The sequence below is a fragment of the Pelodiscus sinensis genome, chromosome 14, assembly GCF_052426305.1.
Source record: "Pelodiscus sinensis isolate ZL-2025 chromosome 14, ASM5242630v1, whole genome shotgun sequence".
Classification (NCBI taxonomy): Eukaryota; Metazoa; Chordata; order Testudines; family Trionychidae; genus Pelodiscus; species Pelodiscus sinensis.
Genome location: NC_143065.1, coordinates 41,260,669 through 41,278,202, shown reverse-complemented (window position 1 = coordinate 41,278,202; position 17,534 = coordinate 41,260,669). Strand labels below are relative to the sequence as shown.

The following is a 17,534-nucleotide window of genomic DNA, read 5'->3' as shown; positions in this document are numbered from 1 at the left end:
CAGCAAGGGAGGTTTAGGTTGGGCATTAGGAGAAACTTTCTAACTGTCAGGATGGTTAAACCCTAGAATAAATTGCCTAGGGAGGTGGTGGAATCTCCGTCATTGGAGATATTTAGAGCAGGTTAGATAAACATCTCTCGGGGATGATCTTCACGAGGGTGCTTGGTCCTGCCGTGAGGGCAGGGGACTGGACTCGATGACCTCTCGAGGTCCCTTCCAGTTCTATGATTCTATGGAGCAGTTTCTTAACTAGCCATAGCGATGCTGCCAGGAAACATGAAGCTTCCATGTCCAGGGACGTAAGTGGGAATTTGGCTGACTAAGGACTCCGTCGGTGAGCTCCGCAACATGGTTATCCCCTGGGCTGTGCACAAAGGGCGATGGTGAGACCTTTATTTCAGCCGTTCCCTTTTGTGGCCTAGTGCTGCTCCCATGCCTGGAGTCTGTCCCTGCAGCCCAATGATGTAGAGTAACCAAAGTCAAACATGATTTCACTTCTCAAGGACAGTTAGGGCTTTGGCTTTTAAGTATTTATGAGGCCAAAAATCCATAGTAGTAGAGACGCTAAAACAGAGAGCCCCAGAGACAAGCCTTGGATTATTTTGTGTCTGTGGACAAAAAATGTGGCAGTAAAATAGAGACTCTCTGCTCTCAAATCTGCATGGCTAACAATGGGAGAGAGAGCCATCCCTGGCAGGGAGAACAAAATAGTGGAGCTACACTGCATTACGTGGATCTGAAAGCAGAAGTTCCCCCGGAACTTATAAACAAGGCTGTGCTCCCAAAGATGAGAACGATATACTCTCTTCCAACTAGGGATGTTAAATGTAATCAGCTAATCGACTAGTCGATGGAATTTCCATCGATTAGTCAGTCGCTAAGCAAGGGAGTCGCAGCGGAGTTAGCTCCTGGCCCTGGAAGCTAACCCCACTGCGGCTCTGCCTTTTAAATGTATTAAGATCTGGCAGGCTGTTAATACATTTAAAAGGCTGAAGTGCAGTGGGGGGATCCGATGCGAGCCAGCCAGCTGATTCCCAGCTTGCACTGGGTTTCCCCTTCCCCTCCCTGCTGTGCACCAGCCTTTTAAATGTGTTAAGAACCAGCAGGCTCTTAATATCTTTAAAAAGCAGAGGTGCAGCATCTGGGACTGGGTGTGAGCCAGGAGTCAGCTGATTCCCGGCTTGCATCTGGTCTCCACTATACCCCTGCTCCCCGGGGAGACAGTGCTGGAGGGCACCAGCTTTTAAGCTGGCTCCACCCAGCACCGGTTCCTGCTCCACCCTCTCGCTGCCTCTGTCTGATAGAGGCAGCAAGGGTGGGGGGAGCGACTAATCGAGGGACTCGTCGACTACGTGCCCGACTTCCATGGGCTCAGGTTGAGTTATTTGGCCTGATTCCACGGGGGAATCTGTGTGGGCAAAGCCTGGTGTTCTTCTGCTGTCCCAGTGTTGTCACCAAGACTTTATGCTTTCACAGAGTCCCACTGAAGCCTGGGGGTGGGGTGGGTGTTGATCCTGCTAGGTGGTGAACACACAGGCCACCATCCAAGCTTTTGTGAGTCTGTCAGGAGCTTTGGAAAGGTGCTTACGTGCTTTCCTGTGTTTGCACTGGAATGCTCAGCATCTTGCAGAGTGGAGCCCCCGAACTCTCACAAGGATGAGAAGCCAGCTTCATGGCCCCTTGGCAGGATAGATCCTTCCATACTAGTATTCCTGGGTTTAACTCTTATGGATTGAACCTCTCTAGTCTGGCACCCTCGGGACCCTACCGGTGCCAAACCAGAGAATTTGCCAAACCACGGGAGGTCGATATTGTCTAGCAGCATCACCAACCCTTCCACTTCTCACTGGGCTCTTAGAAGACATTGAGGGGTAAATTAGAGCTAAATAACAGTACAGAACACTGGCAGCCAGGACTGGGGGCTGTAAAAAAACTTTATGGGACAGCGGGAAACTTGGCCGCACTCGTGATAAGTAGCCATCCAGCTAACTAAAATCACGCTGGACCACAGATGTTGCCAGACCAGAGAGTTCCAGATTAGAGCGGTTTAATCTGAACCTTTTATATATATAATTTACTGAATATGAATTATACATATATAAATATAAATCCTTTGCTCGCCATTTGGCACGGACACAGGCCCAGCCCGAGAGAGGTTGTTTTCCAGTGGGGACAGCAGTTGATCTGCTCTAGAAGTGTGTTCAGGCAGCATTTATTAGTGCTTCGGGAGCAAATGTGTCGAAGTTGGACTGAGGTGATCAAGGTGAATCAGCTGACGCAGCCACTTAGTGGAATTGCATAGAAGTTGTCCTGGGTATGTGGCAGCACCAGCAGTGAAGGAAGAAAAGGATTTTGGAGAGTCAGACTCATGTATGTATCTCGCAGTCCTTAATCTAGCCTGGCCACGCTTTCTGTCAGCTGCTTTTTAGCTGCTGATTCTTCTGTCGATAAGAGAAAGGGCATCATGGAGAACAGGGAAGGTTACTTGTCCATATGACTCTGCTGGTTTCATCGATTTGTGGGACAGGAGATTATGGCTCCAACTCTGTACTGAACTGCATCGTACTCAAAACTGACACGTACTTCTGTGAAGCTCTAAAGGGTGCTGCCCCATCTGATCTTTTGCAGAGACTGCCGAGGTGAAAGCTCTGTCTTTAGAGAGTGGGGGGACCTACATATCTTGGGGAGCATCCAGCCTCTCAGCAAAGCAGGTTCGAGGCTGGGTTAAAACGACCGTATTTCTGAAGCGCACGTCATGGCTGCCACACGTGTGTTCCAGTCGCGGTTCTCGTTTGCAATCGTGCGGTGGGGGCTGTGCCTAGTGACACTGAATTGTAAATGCCACTGAGTTATAGTCCTAAAACAGGGGTGGGGAACCTAAGGCCCGGGGGTCAGATGCAGCCCCCCTCTTGCCTGGCTCCTGCTCCCCCACCGTCCCCCCGTGGGGCTGGAGCACACAAAGTCTACTAGCCTGGGCCCTGTAGGCTCTGGTGTGTGAGGAGAATGTGTGGAGTGTCTTTCTCCTTCTAGCTGGGGGCCTTGTCAGTGAGAGATTTTTATTTTTTTGTTGTTTTGTTTTTGGGGAGGGTTTTTGCTTCTCGCTCGTGTGTGGCCCCCAACTGATTTTTTCTGTGGGTCAGCGGCCCCCAACCCAAAAAAAGTTCCCCCCCCTCCCAGTCCGAAGAGATGGCAAGGTCCTGGCATTCCTTCTCATTGCCCTGTCCCCTGCAGTGTGTGGCCTTGTCCATACTGAATATTCATTGTGCATCTGTCTGTCTACGTATTTAGATGCTTCTATCGCTCCCTGGGCTGTCCAGAGTGCTTAGAGAAAAGAGGCTAGGTATTGGAGTGCTATGATTAAACACAAATGCACAGATCCTAGCTGGTGGATGTTAGATACAAAGATTTGTAAACAAAACACTGTGTAAGGTGTGACGCTATGTAAGTACATCAACTTTAATCCTTCAGGCCTGGACTCACAATACTCTGTGTGATGTACTTTGTTGCCAATCAGTTCACAAAAATACCTGAAACTAAAAGGTTGCATCACATTGAATGCAATAACTCAGCTCTGTATTGCAGTCAAAGTCTATTTGCTGCTGTCCAGCGCTCCCTACATTGCTTTGGGAGATCCGGCAACAAGAACTGATTACGTTTGCATGGGTCAAAGGTGCAAGTCCATGTGTGGCCTTTTTACTCTGTGCTCTGCCCTAGCACTTCTGTTAGGTGCACAATGCAGATGAAAACATTCATTTGACAAGTGAATACTTTGCAAACTAGATCGCCACAAGATGTCAGCAGAGCAAAGTACATGTTCCCGTATGCACGTCTGTAAAACTAATCCGTTTGCTTTTTGCAGGGCTTTGCCTGTTGTGCTGTTTCTTTTTTAATCTTTCTAACCTATCATCCTTTCCTCGACATTCAAAGACACATTTCAACAATGTATTGTTAAAGTGGAAAAAAAATCCAGATTGGTGTTTACAGAACTGCCAATATAGGCACCATGCTTTTCTTGGTAAAATATTTTGTACAATGAGTGTGTTCTTAAGAAAAGAAGTACAGAAATGTGCCTTTAACTCACCAATACAATTATTGATGTTTGCTTTTCAGTGGTACAAGACTCCTTCCTTTAAGCCTTTGGTCAAAGAGTTATAGAAAATATATTTATCCCATTGGTACAGACATTTAGAGGACCCTTCTTTCTAAAATTATACCCTTATTGTAATAAAAGGTGGTAATTAAATGTTAATTCAATGATTCTTTTCATTAACTGACAACTAGGTGGTTTAATCTATAGAAGACAGTGTATGATAGATTGACCTTGCATAGTTTTGCATTTCATCTTTAAAATATAATGCACTTTGTCTACCAGAAAATAGTTTTATTTTGTATTTATGATCTTCAAAAAGATAAAACTGTGTGTTCCTTCAGTATTTTGCTTTTGTAGCTGATTTGTAATTGTTTGTATGTTAATGGTAAAGAACTCCCCACCATCCTTAGGTCAAACTATACAAGATAGTTTAACTGACTGGAAATTTATGCTATATCTACTAGTATATGCTTATCAGTTTCTGGAACCTGATCTTCCCTAAAGTGTATTCCCCGTTTGCAACTTCCAAAGTATCTTTATGGCTTCCAAAGTATTTTGTGATGACTTGTTCTCTTCCCAGATATATCTCAAGGTAGCAGCAGTGTACATTGCTTTTCCAATCCAAGCTACCATACCCTGTCATGTGGTGTGACTTCACGCTTCTTTACCAATAATCTGGATGGAAACAGCTCCAGTAAGGTAGATATTATCACACCCCACTGTAGCAATGTTCTTATCAGTTCAAGGAAATATACCAAAGTAATGCCTTTTGATTAACAGTTGAATAAGGAAGAATCCTAACACTCCAGCCTAACGCTCATCTGATGAAGTGGGTTTTACCCACAGAAGCTCATGATATAATATACAGTATTTGTTAGTCTCTAAGGTGCCACAAGACTGCTTGTTGTTTTTAAAGTTACAGGCTAACACGTTTACCCCTCTGAGACGCCAGAATAAGTTACACAAAAAAGGTCTGCTGTCCCATATGTGTATCTGCGTGATCGCTGTGCATGGTAATTGGAACTTCAGCAAGAGCAACTATGGGACAATAGACCTCAACATTTTAGCCATCTGAGTTTGCTTCATGGGAAAATCAATAAATAGCTGGACTGTCATTTATTTAAATGTAAATAGCCACTTCTTCATAAGGCAAAAGGAAATTAATGAGCCATAAATGCAGTCAGCCATGTAACTTCGCTGGTGGTTGCATAACTGACCGATCCCTGTGCAGAATACCCAGGCATAAAGGAAAGTTGCAAGGCGTTATCTAGTCTTGTGGTGAGCATTGTGCTTTTCTAAGGGAGTGCCGGCGGCTCTGCTGATACTTGCTGCTGCTCAGGCGGAGTTGTTTTAGCTCAAGTATAATACCCGGCAGTTGTGTAGTATCTTCTTAACATATTCCCATGGACTTCAGTTGGACTGTTTGCAGACAAAAGTGCTACCCCATGTAATTAAGGGGTTCAGAAGGTGATATCTTGGAAATAATATTTAGACACTGTTCATTGGTGAGAAGAACGCTTCCTGTAGGGCCATCCCAAGCCATCGGTCATCTTAAGAAAAAGCTGTAATTGATTTAAGTGGGGGTGTTTGCTCAAAACGTGATGATATTCTGGTCTGTGTCATTCTGATCCAAATGTAGCTCCTCTAACCAGAACGTCACCCAGGCAATATTAAGGGGAAAAGAGTGATACTTCTGTAAAGGATATGCAAAATACTTCCACACATTCTCCCTCCTGGCTACTAAAAGCAAATCTCATTCCAATGTGATAGAAAATGTGGCCCCACAGTTTTCACTGAGAAAAGTTAAGGCAGCTATATAAAGAATGGAATGCCTTTTCAGTGGATTGATGAATTGATTTTTGTTACTAGTGCATTATTTTGCCTGTAGACTCCCCCCCACCCTCGCACTGCACGGTGCACTTTTGCACGCCCCAGATTGAAAGTGCAAATGGTAATAGTTGTCAAAATTGAGGCTCATCTTCGCGAATGCCAGCCTTCACGGCTAATGCTTCAGAAAGAATCGCAGTGAATTCTACTGTCACCTCACCTCTTAAAATATTCAGCTGCTGGGAGGGAATAAAACCCAGAAACAGTTTTAGACCAGATTGGAAACCATTTCCTTTCCTTTCCCACCCGCTGTCAATCACTCATTGAAAAGGTTGTTGCGGTGTTTGATTATATTTTTAGTAGAGTCCTTATCCAAATACATGGCCTGGTTTTCTTTTAGTCCCCTCTCTCCCTCCCTCCCCCCAGCTTACTTATTCATGAGACTGTACTACAGCATCCTGCTAGCCAGGTTGGCCTCTCCTGTGCTGCTCCTCTCTGCAGTGTTCTAGACAAATAAATCCCCTCATGGCTGCCTTAACGATTTTCATTTCCTAATGAGCGTGCCCGATGTCATCCCTGCTCTCTGCAGGGAAAGATGCACATTTAGTACTGGAGTGCGTGTCTGTTTGCAGTGCGGGCTGGGGTCACAATGGATCCAGGGACAGAGCACAAAAAAGTGCGAGAAGGAAATGACAGGCATTCCCGGGGGGGGTTGAATGTGTCTAGACCAGAGAATGGTGGCTTTATAACCAGGCTCCCTGTGTGCTAAGAGGCAGCAGGCCTAGAGACACTGAGCTGGAGCTGTTCTGTTCTGTTCTGTCCTGTTTGGAGGGCAGAGGGGCAGCCTGGGTGGAGAGGTAAGGAAGAAGACAGTGGGTAAATGTAAATCTTGGTTCAGCTTTGAAACTCTCTTTTTCTCTCTAGTGCTGGGACTCTGTCTCCACTCCCCCTTTCCTCTCCTCTCCCTTCCTCCCACACACAATCTCTTGTTTTTCCCTCTCTTTCCTGCTCCCTGTTGTCCCCTCTCTTAATTGTCTTTTCCATCCCCTTGTGATCTCTTTACCAGTGTCCTGTCTGTGCTCTCCTCTCACCTGCTTCCTCTCCTCCCCCAGTTCCTGTACTCTGTCCCTACTTCCCCCCACTCAGAGTAGCTTGTAGCAGCAGCAAGTCAGTCCTACTGAACGGGAGGGAGATCAGGGGGTTGGCCAGACTGACTGGGAATCAAGGTGGGTGTTAAGCAGGAGCAAAGCAAGTAGCCATTAGTGACCCTCTTTTGTGGGCCAGCCCCATGTTGCAAGCCAGACCTTCAGACAGAGACCAGCCTGTCTCCTTTTCCAACGGTGAAACTAGAAAGAGCAGAAATATTGCTAGAGCCCTCCTCATCCTTCTCCAACAGCAGGATCGGGAGGGTGGGAGTGGAGTAGGCATCTTATATCCTGATTTATCCTTTCTGGAACTGGGCAATTGCTTGGGCCTTGCAGATTGTGCGACTAGCCCTGAAGGGAGAAATGTGAGTTTGAGACACGCAGCCTAGTCTGGTTGCCAACACTGAACAATTCTGCATCCATGTGCAGGGTCCTAGCTCCTGACTCCAGGGTGGGAAACCGGAAAGCCTCTGTGCCTCTGTACAGGGTGTGACCATTGCACACCTGGTTACGCTACGTTATCATCTTCCTTCGATCAGTGAAGTTTCAAGTCGAAGTCCTTGCAGGGGTATGTCTACACTGCAAAGTTCATTCAAAATAACAGCCCTTATTTCGAATTAATTTTAATAGTGTCTATACATGCAAACCGCTATTTCGAATTGAATTGAATTGAATTGAATTGAATTCAAAATAGCGGAGCCCTTATTTCGAATTTGGTAAACCTCATTCTACAAGGAGTAATGCCAAATTCAAAATAGCTATTTTGAATTAAGTACGGTAGACACTTAAGTCGAAATAGGGGGCCTCCAGCCCTTCCCAGGGAGCTCTGGTGGCCACTCTGGGCACAACCAGGAAAACTTACTCTCCTCTCCCCCAGCCCCGGAGACATTAAAGGGGTAGACCCTGGCCACAGTGCCTGTGCCAGCTCCAAGCCTGCCAGCCCAGAGCCAGCAGTGGCCACCGGGGCCTCTGACCCAGTGTCCCCAAAACATGAGCCAGCAAGCCACTGGCAGCCAGCCCTCCACCACTCCCCAGGAGCAGTCTGCCAGCTCCCAGGAGCCTGACAGGAGCTGGAGAAGGCGGGCGCCTTCCTGGTCCAGGGTGGAGATCATAGACCTTATTCAGGTTTGGGGGGGATGCCCCCAACTTCCATGATCTCCGCACTAGATGGAAGAACGCGGCCGTCTATGGCAGGATAGCTGCCACCCTGGCCATCAAAGGCCACATGCGAACCCAGGAGCAGGTTAGCATGAAAGCCAAGTTGGTCTGGCGAGACCCCCAACCCTGAGCCCTGAGCTTCCCCTCCCCCTTCTTCTCCTTGCTTCCCCCTTCCAGCTCCCTCCACCCAGATTTCCCCCTCCCCTCTCCTACCCTCTCTCTTCCCCTCTCCCACCTCCTTTTCCCAGTCTCCCCAGAGGTTCATCTCCCAGCCCCCAGTTTTGTTCAATACATCCAGTTTCTATTTTTGAACATACGTGTCTTTTATTTGACATCAGGAAGGGGGGCTAGGGAGGGGTAAGTGGAAGGATGTGAGGGAGGAATGGGGCACGAGCCCCCGGTGAGGAGGACCGGGGAGGCTCTGAGGGCTTCTTGGGGTGGACGCTCTCCCTCAGGGCCTCCTGGATCCTGACAGCCCCCCGATGGACTCCCCAGATGGCAGCCTGCAGCAAGTGCAGCTGGGCTGATGGCAACGACCCCACGAGATGCACCAGCATGTCCAGGGGCAGCTCTGGCTCCATGTGGCTGAGTGCTGTGGTGTCCCGAGTTCGGTCACTCAGGGCACGCCAAGACAGGACTGCTTTGCTGTCCCTCATCGAGGTAGACAAGCAAGCAGGGAACCTAGAGAACTGTCTGTCCAGGGTGGGGGTAGGGTCCCTTTAAGCACGGAGCTCAGTTAGCCTCAGGCAGCAGCCCCACACACTAAGTCCTAACCTGATGCCCTGCCGGCACTGGTTCTGGCCAGCCTTAACTTCAGTTCAAGGTCCACTCAGTGTGGATGTGCTATTTTGAAATAGGTTTTTTGTATAGATGTGTTATTTCGAATTAGCTTAATTCGATTTAACTATTTCGAATTAAGTTAATTCGAAATAGCACTGTAGTGTAGACATACCCTGGGTTACTTAGGTCACATTCTGCTGCCACTGAAATCAATAACAATATTTCTTTTGGCTACCGTGTGGGTAGAATGTCCCCCTTTGTGTTGTCTCTACTGGTGTTTTGAATTGTGAGCTCCTTGAATCAGGGACTGTTTGTTTTGGGGTCTTATATGGCACCAATCATGATGCTGGTATGTATCAAGTCCGAATAATTATTCAAATGGTGCTGGTTTGGGATCAGGTTTGTCCCTGGTATTAGCTCCATTGACTTCGCTGTAACAGTGCCATGAAATTTGCTGGGCCAGAACTTTCCAGCAGGGATGACTGAAGTTGATCATTTAACTCTATTGGTGTTGGTCCTTTTAGTCCCCTTCCCTCCACCCTCTAATTGTTAAATATGCTGAACACCAAAACCTCCCATTGAGCTCCACTGGGACCATCCACGGGGTTAGTTAGTGCTGTGAATTGCTGCAACCTCAATGCCATGGGTTCCTGATTTATCTGCAATTATTTAACGCAATATCTAAGTTCTACCGAAAGCTTCACATAAAATGAGAAATTCCAAAACAGCGGGGGCTGGAAGCAGCCTGACTCAAGACACCCAACTAGTTAAAATTAATTTGTTCACCAAAAAAAAAAAAAAAAACCCTCATTAAAGTAGTTGTAACTTAACTTTACCAGAGAGGAAGGAAAGTTGCAAAGGTGGAAGAGCAGTCTTGTGTTCACTTGGTCCTCTGCAGCTTGTATGGAGGCCTTGTCTTCATGCCACGGGAGATTGCTACTGCCGTGATCGATCTTCCAGAGTTCGATTTAGCGGGTCTAGTTAAGACTCACTAAATCGAACTCAGAGGGCGCCCCTGCCAGCAGCCAGTAGTCCTGCTCCTGTGAGGAGTAAAGGAAGCTGACAGGAGCATTTGCCCATAAGAACGGCCACAGTGGGTCAGACCAAAGGTCTGTCTAACCGAGTATCTTGTTTTCCGACAGTAGCCAATGCCAAATGCCCAAGAGGGAATGAACAGAACAGGGAATCATCAAGCAGTCCCTCTCCCTCACCCATTCTCAGCCTCTGACAAAGGTTAGGGACACCATTCCTACCCGTCCTAGCTGATAGCCATGGATGGCCTTAACCTCCATGAATTTATCTAATTCTCTCTTGAACCCTGTTCAAGTCCTGGTCTTCACATCCTCTTTTGGCAAGGAGTTCCACAGGCCAACTATGTGCTGTGTGAAGCCTTTAGTTTGTTTTAAACCCCCTACCTATTAATTTCATTTGGTGACCCCTAGTTTTTACGTTATGGGAACAAGTAAATAATGTTTCCTTATTCACTTTTTCCACGCCAGTCATGATTGTATAGACCTCTATCATATCCCCTCTTAGTCTTCTCTTTTCTAATCTGAAAAGTCCCAGTAGCTGTGGGGATGGTGCCAAGCTCGGTTTAAGGTAAGCCAACTCCAGCTATGTATTCTACATAGCTAGATTTGAGTACCTTAAGCCAAGCTTCCAGGTCTAGTGTAGACTTTACATTAGACTGGGACTGTGAAAGGCATCTAAGTGCTTGATTCTGCTGCTGTTAAAATCAATAGCTAAAGTCCCATTGGCATCTGTGGTGCAGGATCAGTGCCTAAAGGAATTTAGGTACTTAACTAATGCTAAGGCAAAGTCTTCACTAAGCGGAAAATCAATGCTCCTGCAATTGATCTTCCAGAATTCAATTTAGCGAGTCTAGTAAAGACCCACTAAATTGAACTCAGAGCATGTTCCTGTTGGTGGTCGGCACTCCTGCTCCTGCGAGGAGTAAAAGAAGCTGGTGGGATCATTGGTCTCCCACTGTGGGAACATCAGGGAAACACAAGTCAAGGTACGTTGACTCCAGCTACATAATTAACGTAGCTGGAGTTGCGTATCTTGATTTGACTTTGTCCTTTAGTGTAGACCCGACCAAAACTTCTTAAAAAATTCCATCTTTGTCAGATTGCAAATGGTTGGCCAGATAGTCCCAGTGATCTGTCTGGCATGTAGCCAGATAGTGATATTTATACTCAGGCTAGACTCTCATTGATCTCAGTGGAAGTTTTGCTCAGATGAGAAGTAGTTTTCAGCCTTATATAAGATTATAGGTGAGGCTTTTTTCATTGGGAAAATTTACTATAAGAAAAACAAATTCCCAAATCAGCTGTTCCACTATGAAGATGAAAAGAATATTCCATCTTGGCAGAAAATAACTTACCATAGCATAATCGGGCCTCCACACAGTTACTATCTTGTAAAAACTGAGAAATGGTCCAAAACAATTTTATTTTTGTAACAATCAGTTCTGGACCAAAGCTTTTCATGTCCATTTTCCGTTAGTTACTCAAAAAAAAAAATGAGTTATATACCCGGTTGGAAGGATTTGATTTTTATCAGTGAATATCAGTAAAAGTCAATCATCGTACAGACCTAAACTAACCAACAAAAAATACTTCCATTGATGAAGATTAAAAATGTATCAATAGGCAAAGTAAAAAAGATGAAGTTTGAGAACTTAGAGTTTGATTTAAGGATATTTACTTTATACATTTTGACATGTGATGTGGACAAATCATATTTTAACAGCTGTAAAGTTTTGCCTTTTGAGCCTCAATGCCTGTTGTCATTAAAGTGTTGTCTGAACCTCCTCCCAGTTCTTAAAAAATTCCATCTTTGTCAGATTGCAAATGGTTGGCCAGATAGTCCCAGTGATCTGTCTGGCATGTAGCCAGATAGTGATATTTATACTCAGGCTAGACTCTCATTGATCTCAGTGGAAGTTTTGCTCAGATGAGAAGTAGTTTTCAGCCTTATATAAGATTATAGGTGAGGCTTTTTTCATTGGGAAAATTTACTATAAGAAAAACATTTCACTGCTGTGAAAATGTCAATCAATACAATTTTTTAAATGAAGGTTAATATTATCCATAGAAATTTTTTTTAAAGCCTATTCTGCCAGCTCTATTTATAAACTCTGGGAAAACAAAGCTCTTAATGAAACTGCGACTTTAACAAATGTCACCCAAATGGTGCAGATGGATTAGGAATCATCATTCCTTACACGGTGCTTCTACTGCACCGTCTTAAAGAAAAGGCGGCCCAGGCTCAGCTGGTACAACTGCACTTTGGAGTCTTTGAAGCTGTACCAGTCCATACTATATAAGGGGTTTTTTTTAGAGAGCATTTTAAAATTTTTCTTGGTTTTAAATTTTCACAGTTATGCAAAATTTTTGGGGGAGGAGAAATGTTAGAAAACCAACTTCAGTTAATTCTATACTTAGATTTCATGAACCAATTATCAAGTGAAAACTACTCAGTCATTATAACAGCATTAACATCAAGGGCAGAGTTTTGGGAAAGTGGGGAGGAGGGAATGGGGAAGTACTTCCATTCCCTGATTTATTCCTCTGCCCCCTCCCTTCACCAGCCAGGTGTAAGAGGCTACTGGCCTCCTGAAACTCTGCCCTGTCTTAACATGCAGTCACAGACAGCCCGATCTGTCTTTCCACCCAGCTGAGCATACCTTTGTGATAGATGGTGCCTTACACCAAGAATCACAGCAATATTCAGGTTACTCCCAGTCCCAAAGGACTAGTTACTTACTAGCCTCAATTCAATTGCACCTTTGATCTCAAGCCAAACTAAACACTTGTCGCCAATCCTATAATAAGCTATATAAAAATTCCTTAAACGGGAAATGAAAATGAGAGTTATTTACCAGATTAAAGCAAATAAACATGAATAAACAAGCAAGCTACAATTTTAAATTTCAAAAGATAATAGAAGCTTCTATAATTAGCAAGAGCTACATATTTGCCCTTTAGGGCTAATCCAGGTTAAGTAGCTGGGGCTCTCTTTCTTATGCCTAGAAACACTTCACCCCTCAGAGACCTGAAGAAGAGCTCTGTGTAGCTCGAAACCTTGTCTCTCTCACCAACAGAAGTTAATCTAATGAAAGTTATTTTGTCACCCATCACTGAAAAACCACGAACTGTAAGCATCGCATGTCAGAATGACCAAAGCAAATATCTTTAAATGGAACTCTAATAAGTCCTCAGGCAGCATTTCTGAATTTTGATTATCTGTGGAAATATGTTGTCATCAGTTCATGGGTACAGTGAAACTGACATTTACCAAAACACATCCTAATCCTTACTCTCCTAGCTGCAAAGCTGTCTGCTTTATAGTGATTGATTGCCATTTGTCTGTTTTATGACTGCACCATCTCTGCGCCCGGCATATGGGTGCCTCAGTCAATGCTTTCCTGGTTTTAGAGTTAGAAAAAGAAAATGCTGAATAAAAACAGAATGCCTCCTATCTTGTCTGTGAGTGCAGGCCAGATACACAAAGGAACCAGCTGAGACGCAAGCATGTCCAATCACCAGCCACTGTTCTCAGGCAGAATGCCTGTGATTAGAAATGTCACATGCAGCCAGAAGGTTTATCATCTTTGTCTCCACTTCAGTCTGTTTTTTGGGGGTGAGGGAATTAGACGAGTGGCTGAGAGGCAGACGGGGGGGCGGCGACCAATGGGCTGATAACACATTTGAGCTTTGCTGGCTGTGCAAGACGGTTGTAGAGAGAAAATGTCAAAGAACAGAATAAAGCCCCAGAGATGGCTACTGTAACTCTCTGCCTGTTTGATCTAACGTAAGATAAATCTAGTTGTAGGCGTTGATGCCAGAAGAGATCCTTGGAATCATGTAGTCGGACCTCCTGCCCCACGCAAATCATAGGATGACTCTGGATTAGTTTCTGTTTCAAGGACAATAGACGTGGGGCAGAACTTGAGCAACTCTTTCCAATAGATTAGGAACGAGTATCTGACTTGGGTAGCCTTTTCCTTTCAATATTGAGTGCTAGCATTAGTCCAAATTGTTATCTGTGTGTTTAATGGGTGTCATCACACCTGTTGAGGCCTGAGCTTTTATCCTGATGGGCCAACCTGCATTTGTGTACATAATTCCCCACTTTCTAACTCCAAGTGTGGGGACTCCATGTTAACATGTCTGCCTGTTCCTTTTTAGCAAGACTGTTCTAGAAAGTAATGAGTGAATCACGGTACTACAGCTGTACAAGTAGCTATAATCTCTTGTATTTTATTCATTGAGGCTTCGTCTACACTGCCGGCTTTGCCGGCAGAGCCTATGCAAATGAAGTGTGGAGTAGCATATCACTGTGCTTCATTTGCATAATTTATGCAAACTGTTTTTGCTCAAACACCCCGGCGCAAAAACAGTGTGAATAAATTATGCAAATGAAGCACAGCAATATTCTAATCCACTCTTCATTTGCATAGGCTCTGCCAGCAAAGCCAGCAGTGTAGACGTAGTCTGAGTGCACACATACAAAATGGGACATGACTGCCTAGAAAGAGATCTGGGGGCAGGGCCATCCCTATAGGGGGGCAGGGCCTGGGACAACCCCCTCCTCTGCCCCAGACCCTGTCCCCGCCACATCTCTTCCCATCCCTGCTCTGTTCTCTCCCACCCCCATTGCACCCCTCCCCCAAAACCCCTCCCCTGAGCAGTGTGACCTGGGACTTTATGGGGGGACTTGGCATAGGGTGGAAATAGGGGTCAGACCACTGCCTTTTGCTGGCTCCAGGCCCCCCAGGAAATCTCCCAGGCTGCCCCGGGTCCCATGGATGAGGTTGGAGCAAACCTCCATATGGGGGACTGTCATGGGCATCTGGTCTGTAAGGCAAAACAAGGCACCGCCTACCCAAAGCTTCAGCCGTACTCGCCCCGCCCCTGCCCTCCCCGCCTCCAATGGCCATGTGGGGCTGCTGTGGGATGTTTAATGGGCTTCAGGCAGGGTCCAGGGCAGCTGGGAGCCTCCTCAGACCATCCCTGACGGGCGCCCTTCCCACAACAGCTAGTTGACCATCACCACGTTGGCTCTAACTGTGAAGTGCATACCTTGAATAGCGCTAACAGAGCCCCGGAATGGGCGTGAGCCCTACACAAACACCAGGGTGCGTGAGGACTCTTTTCTTCTACTCCTCCCCACGTGGGGATGGAGTCCTCATCCTCCCACGTAGGTTAACATACGAGGATAGAATTGTGCACCAGCTTGCTGCCCACCCTATAACCATACTTGAGAGCAGTGTTCCCTGTAAGCTGAGCGCTTGGGCGGCTCCCAGGAGAGATTCAGGTGCGGTCCAGCTGATTAGCAGAGCACTCACAACTGGCAGTATGTGTTTCTCCTGGTGGTACACACTTGCACATGCCTCGATGCACTTAACAAAATTTATTCCTCCCACGGATGGAAACAATTTAGAAGGAACACTGCTTGCCAGGTCAGGCCTCAGATAGAGCCCAAACTCTTCAGTGCTTCTTCTGGGCCTCGGTGTGTCTGCGGTGCCTCCTAGACAGCTTCTGGCTAAATGCTAGTCTCACTCAGCATTAGCTTGACGTACACTTTTAGAAATGGCAGCAAACTCCAGAGGATACTGATACTGTGCTTCATACAATAGCAGACTTTGCCAGGTGCTGCTGCTGGCGATGGGGGCTGTTTTGCACAGAAGCCAGCTGCTCGCGCCGCCTTGGCACATGGCATGACCCAGATGCCAAACTCTAAGACAAAACTTTCCAGCGGCGGTGCGAGGATGGAAGCCCTGGACTCCCTTCTGATTTTGTTGGCAGAGCAGCTGGTGGCTTCGTGCATTGTTCTTCCTGATGCTATTTTCCTTGAATTGTGAGAAATCTTGTATCTGTTATATCTGCTAACTAAATATATCGACAGATAGTTAAATCCCCCTTATTCCATTTGTGCCTGCATGCCCATGTAGGTTTCCTTGATCTATTCATCTTCATCGTTCGCGTTGAAGCCGCCAGGGTCTCTCCATTTGCACAAACATTGGATTCATAATTCATGGTAGCCCTAGGACGTCATGCACTTTTCCAGCACGCTTGTGTACATTGCTTCGTGACGTGTCCTTCCTTTGTGACTTTTCCCATATGGTAGCGACACACTCTCAGGCTCTCGATAGAAAAGAGCTGTCGATGAGGCAGAAGTAATAGTCCACATACCGTGTGGGGTTGATGGTCGAGTCGGGTCCAAGGTCTCGGGTGGGTGGAGGTTGTTTTGGTTCGTGTCAGTGTTAACCCATTGTCATGCTTTTTGAACAGCTCAGTCACAAAGTCCTTGACAGAGAAACTGCAGACTGGAGACCGTACAGCTATCTGAATGAACTAGGTCAGTAATTTTAAAGAATTTAATTGTTTAAGTAGAAGTCAGAGGCAGTCCAAATCCAGTTCAGTCCTCCGTAACGGCGCTAACAATAATATAAAACTAGCATTGTCGTTAGTTCACTGAAAGAATTATTAGCAGCACAAGGTTTAAACTTGAAGTGGGTTTTTTTGCCACCGGCACACTACAGAAACTGGACAGATGGTCTGGCTTTCGGGGCGTGTCTGTTGAACCCTATTGAGCTATTCCAGCGGTTCTTAAACTTGAGGGACTCCCTACCCCACCCCTTCACCAAGACTCCCCTTGTCCCACATCTTCTCTGCAGCCCCACCGCCTGCTGGCTCTATCCCTCCTCTCTGTCACTGGTTCTCTTCCCCCTCTTGTCCCCCGCCCCTTCACTGACTTTCATCAAGCTGGGGCTAGGAGTTGGGGTGCTGTAGAGGGTGAGGAGTCTGGTTGGGGGGTGTGGTTTCTGGGGTGGGGCTGGGGAGAAGGGAATTGGGGTGCAGGAGGGGGCTCTCAGCTGAGGCAGAATGTGGGGTGCAGGGGGAGTGGGCTTCAGGATGGGATTTGGGTGTAGGGGAGACTCCAGGATGGGGTAGGGGGTTTAGGATGTGAGGTCCTGGTTGTACTTACCCCAGTGCCTAGAAACAGTTGCCAGGTCCCTGCTTTCCCTAGGTACAGGGGCAGCCAGGGAGGTTCCACATGCTGCTCTCATGTCTGCAGGCACCGCCTCCACCACTCCTATTGGTCACAGTTCCTGGCCAATGGGAGCTGCAGAGCCAGCACGTGGGAGCTGCCCTGCAGCACCTAAAGGCTGCAGGGATCTGGTAGATGCTTCTGGCAGTTGCGTGGAGCTTGGCTGGTAGGGATCCTGCCTTAGATACAGGAGGCATTGGGAGGGAAGGGGTGGTGTTGAGGGAGGAAGAGAGGGGGAGGAGTTGATCAGCTGGGCCCCTGGGGATATCTTTTAGGAAGGAACAGTGAAACTCATTCACGTTATGCTTTTTCCCCCCACCCCCATCCTTCTTAAATTGGTAAATGAGTTGGGAACCCTTTAGGCCTTGTCCAATAAAAGTCTGTCACTAGAGAGGAGGGGGGTAGGGTAGGAGCTCCCACAGCCCACTGAATCCACCAGTGCCCAATTGAGGTCTGCTGTGCCCCGAGTCAGG

General features: G+C 46.6%; 1 protein-coding gene across 1 annotated transcript in view; it reads left to right on the top strand.

Annotated features, from left to right (window-relative positions):
• The window catches only part of MEGF11 (multiple EGF like domains 11), a 479,353-nt gene that overhangs the window by 425,435 nt on the left and 36,384 nt on the right, over positions 1-17,534 (top strand). The window contains exons 22-23 of the mRNA XM_075896878.2: positions 4,671-4,789; positions 16,302-16,368. Coding sequence (XP_075752993.2) covers positions 4,671-4,789; positions 16,302-16,368 — 186 coding nt within the window. The remainder of the gene's footprint in view (positions 1-4,670; positions 4,790-16,301; positions 16,369-17,534) is intronic.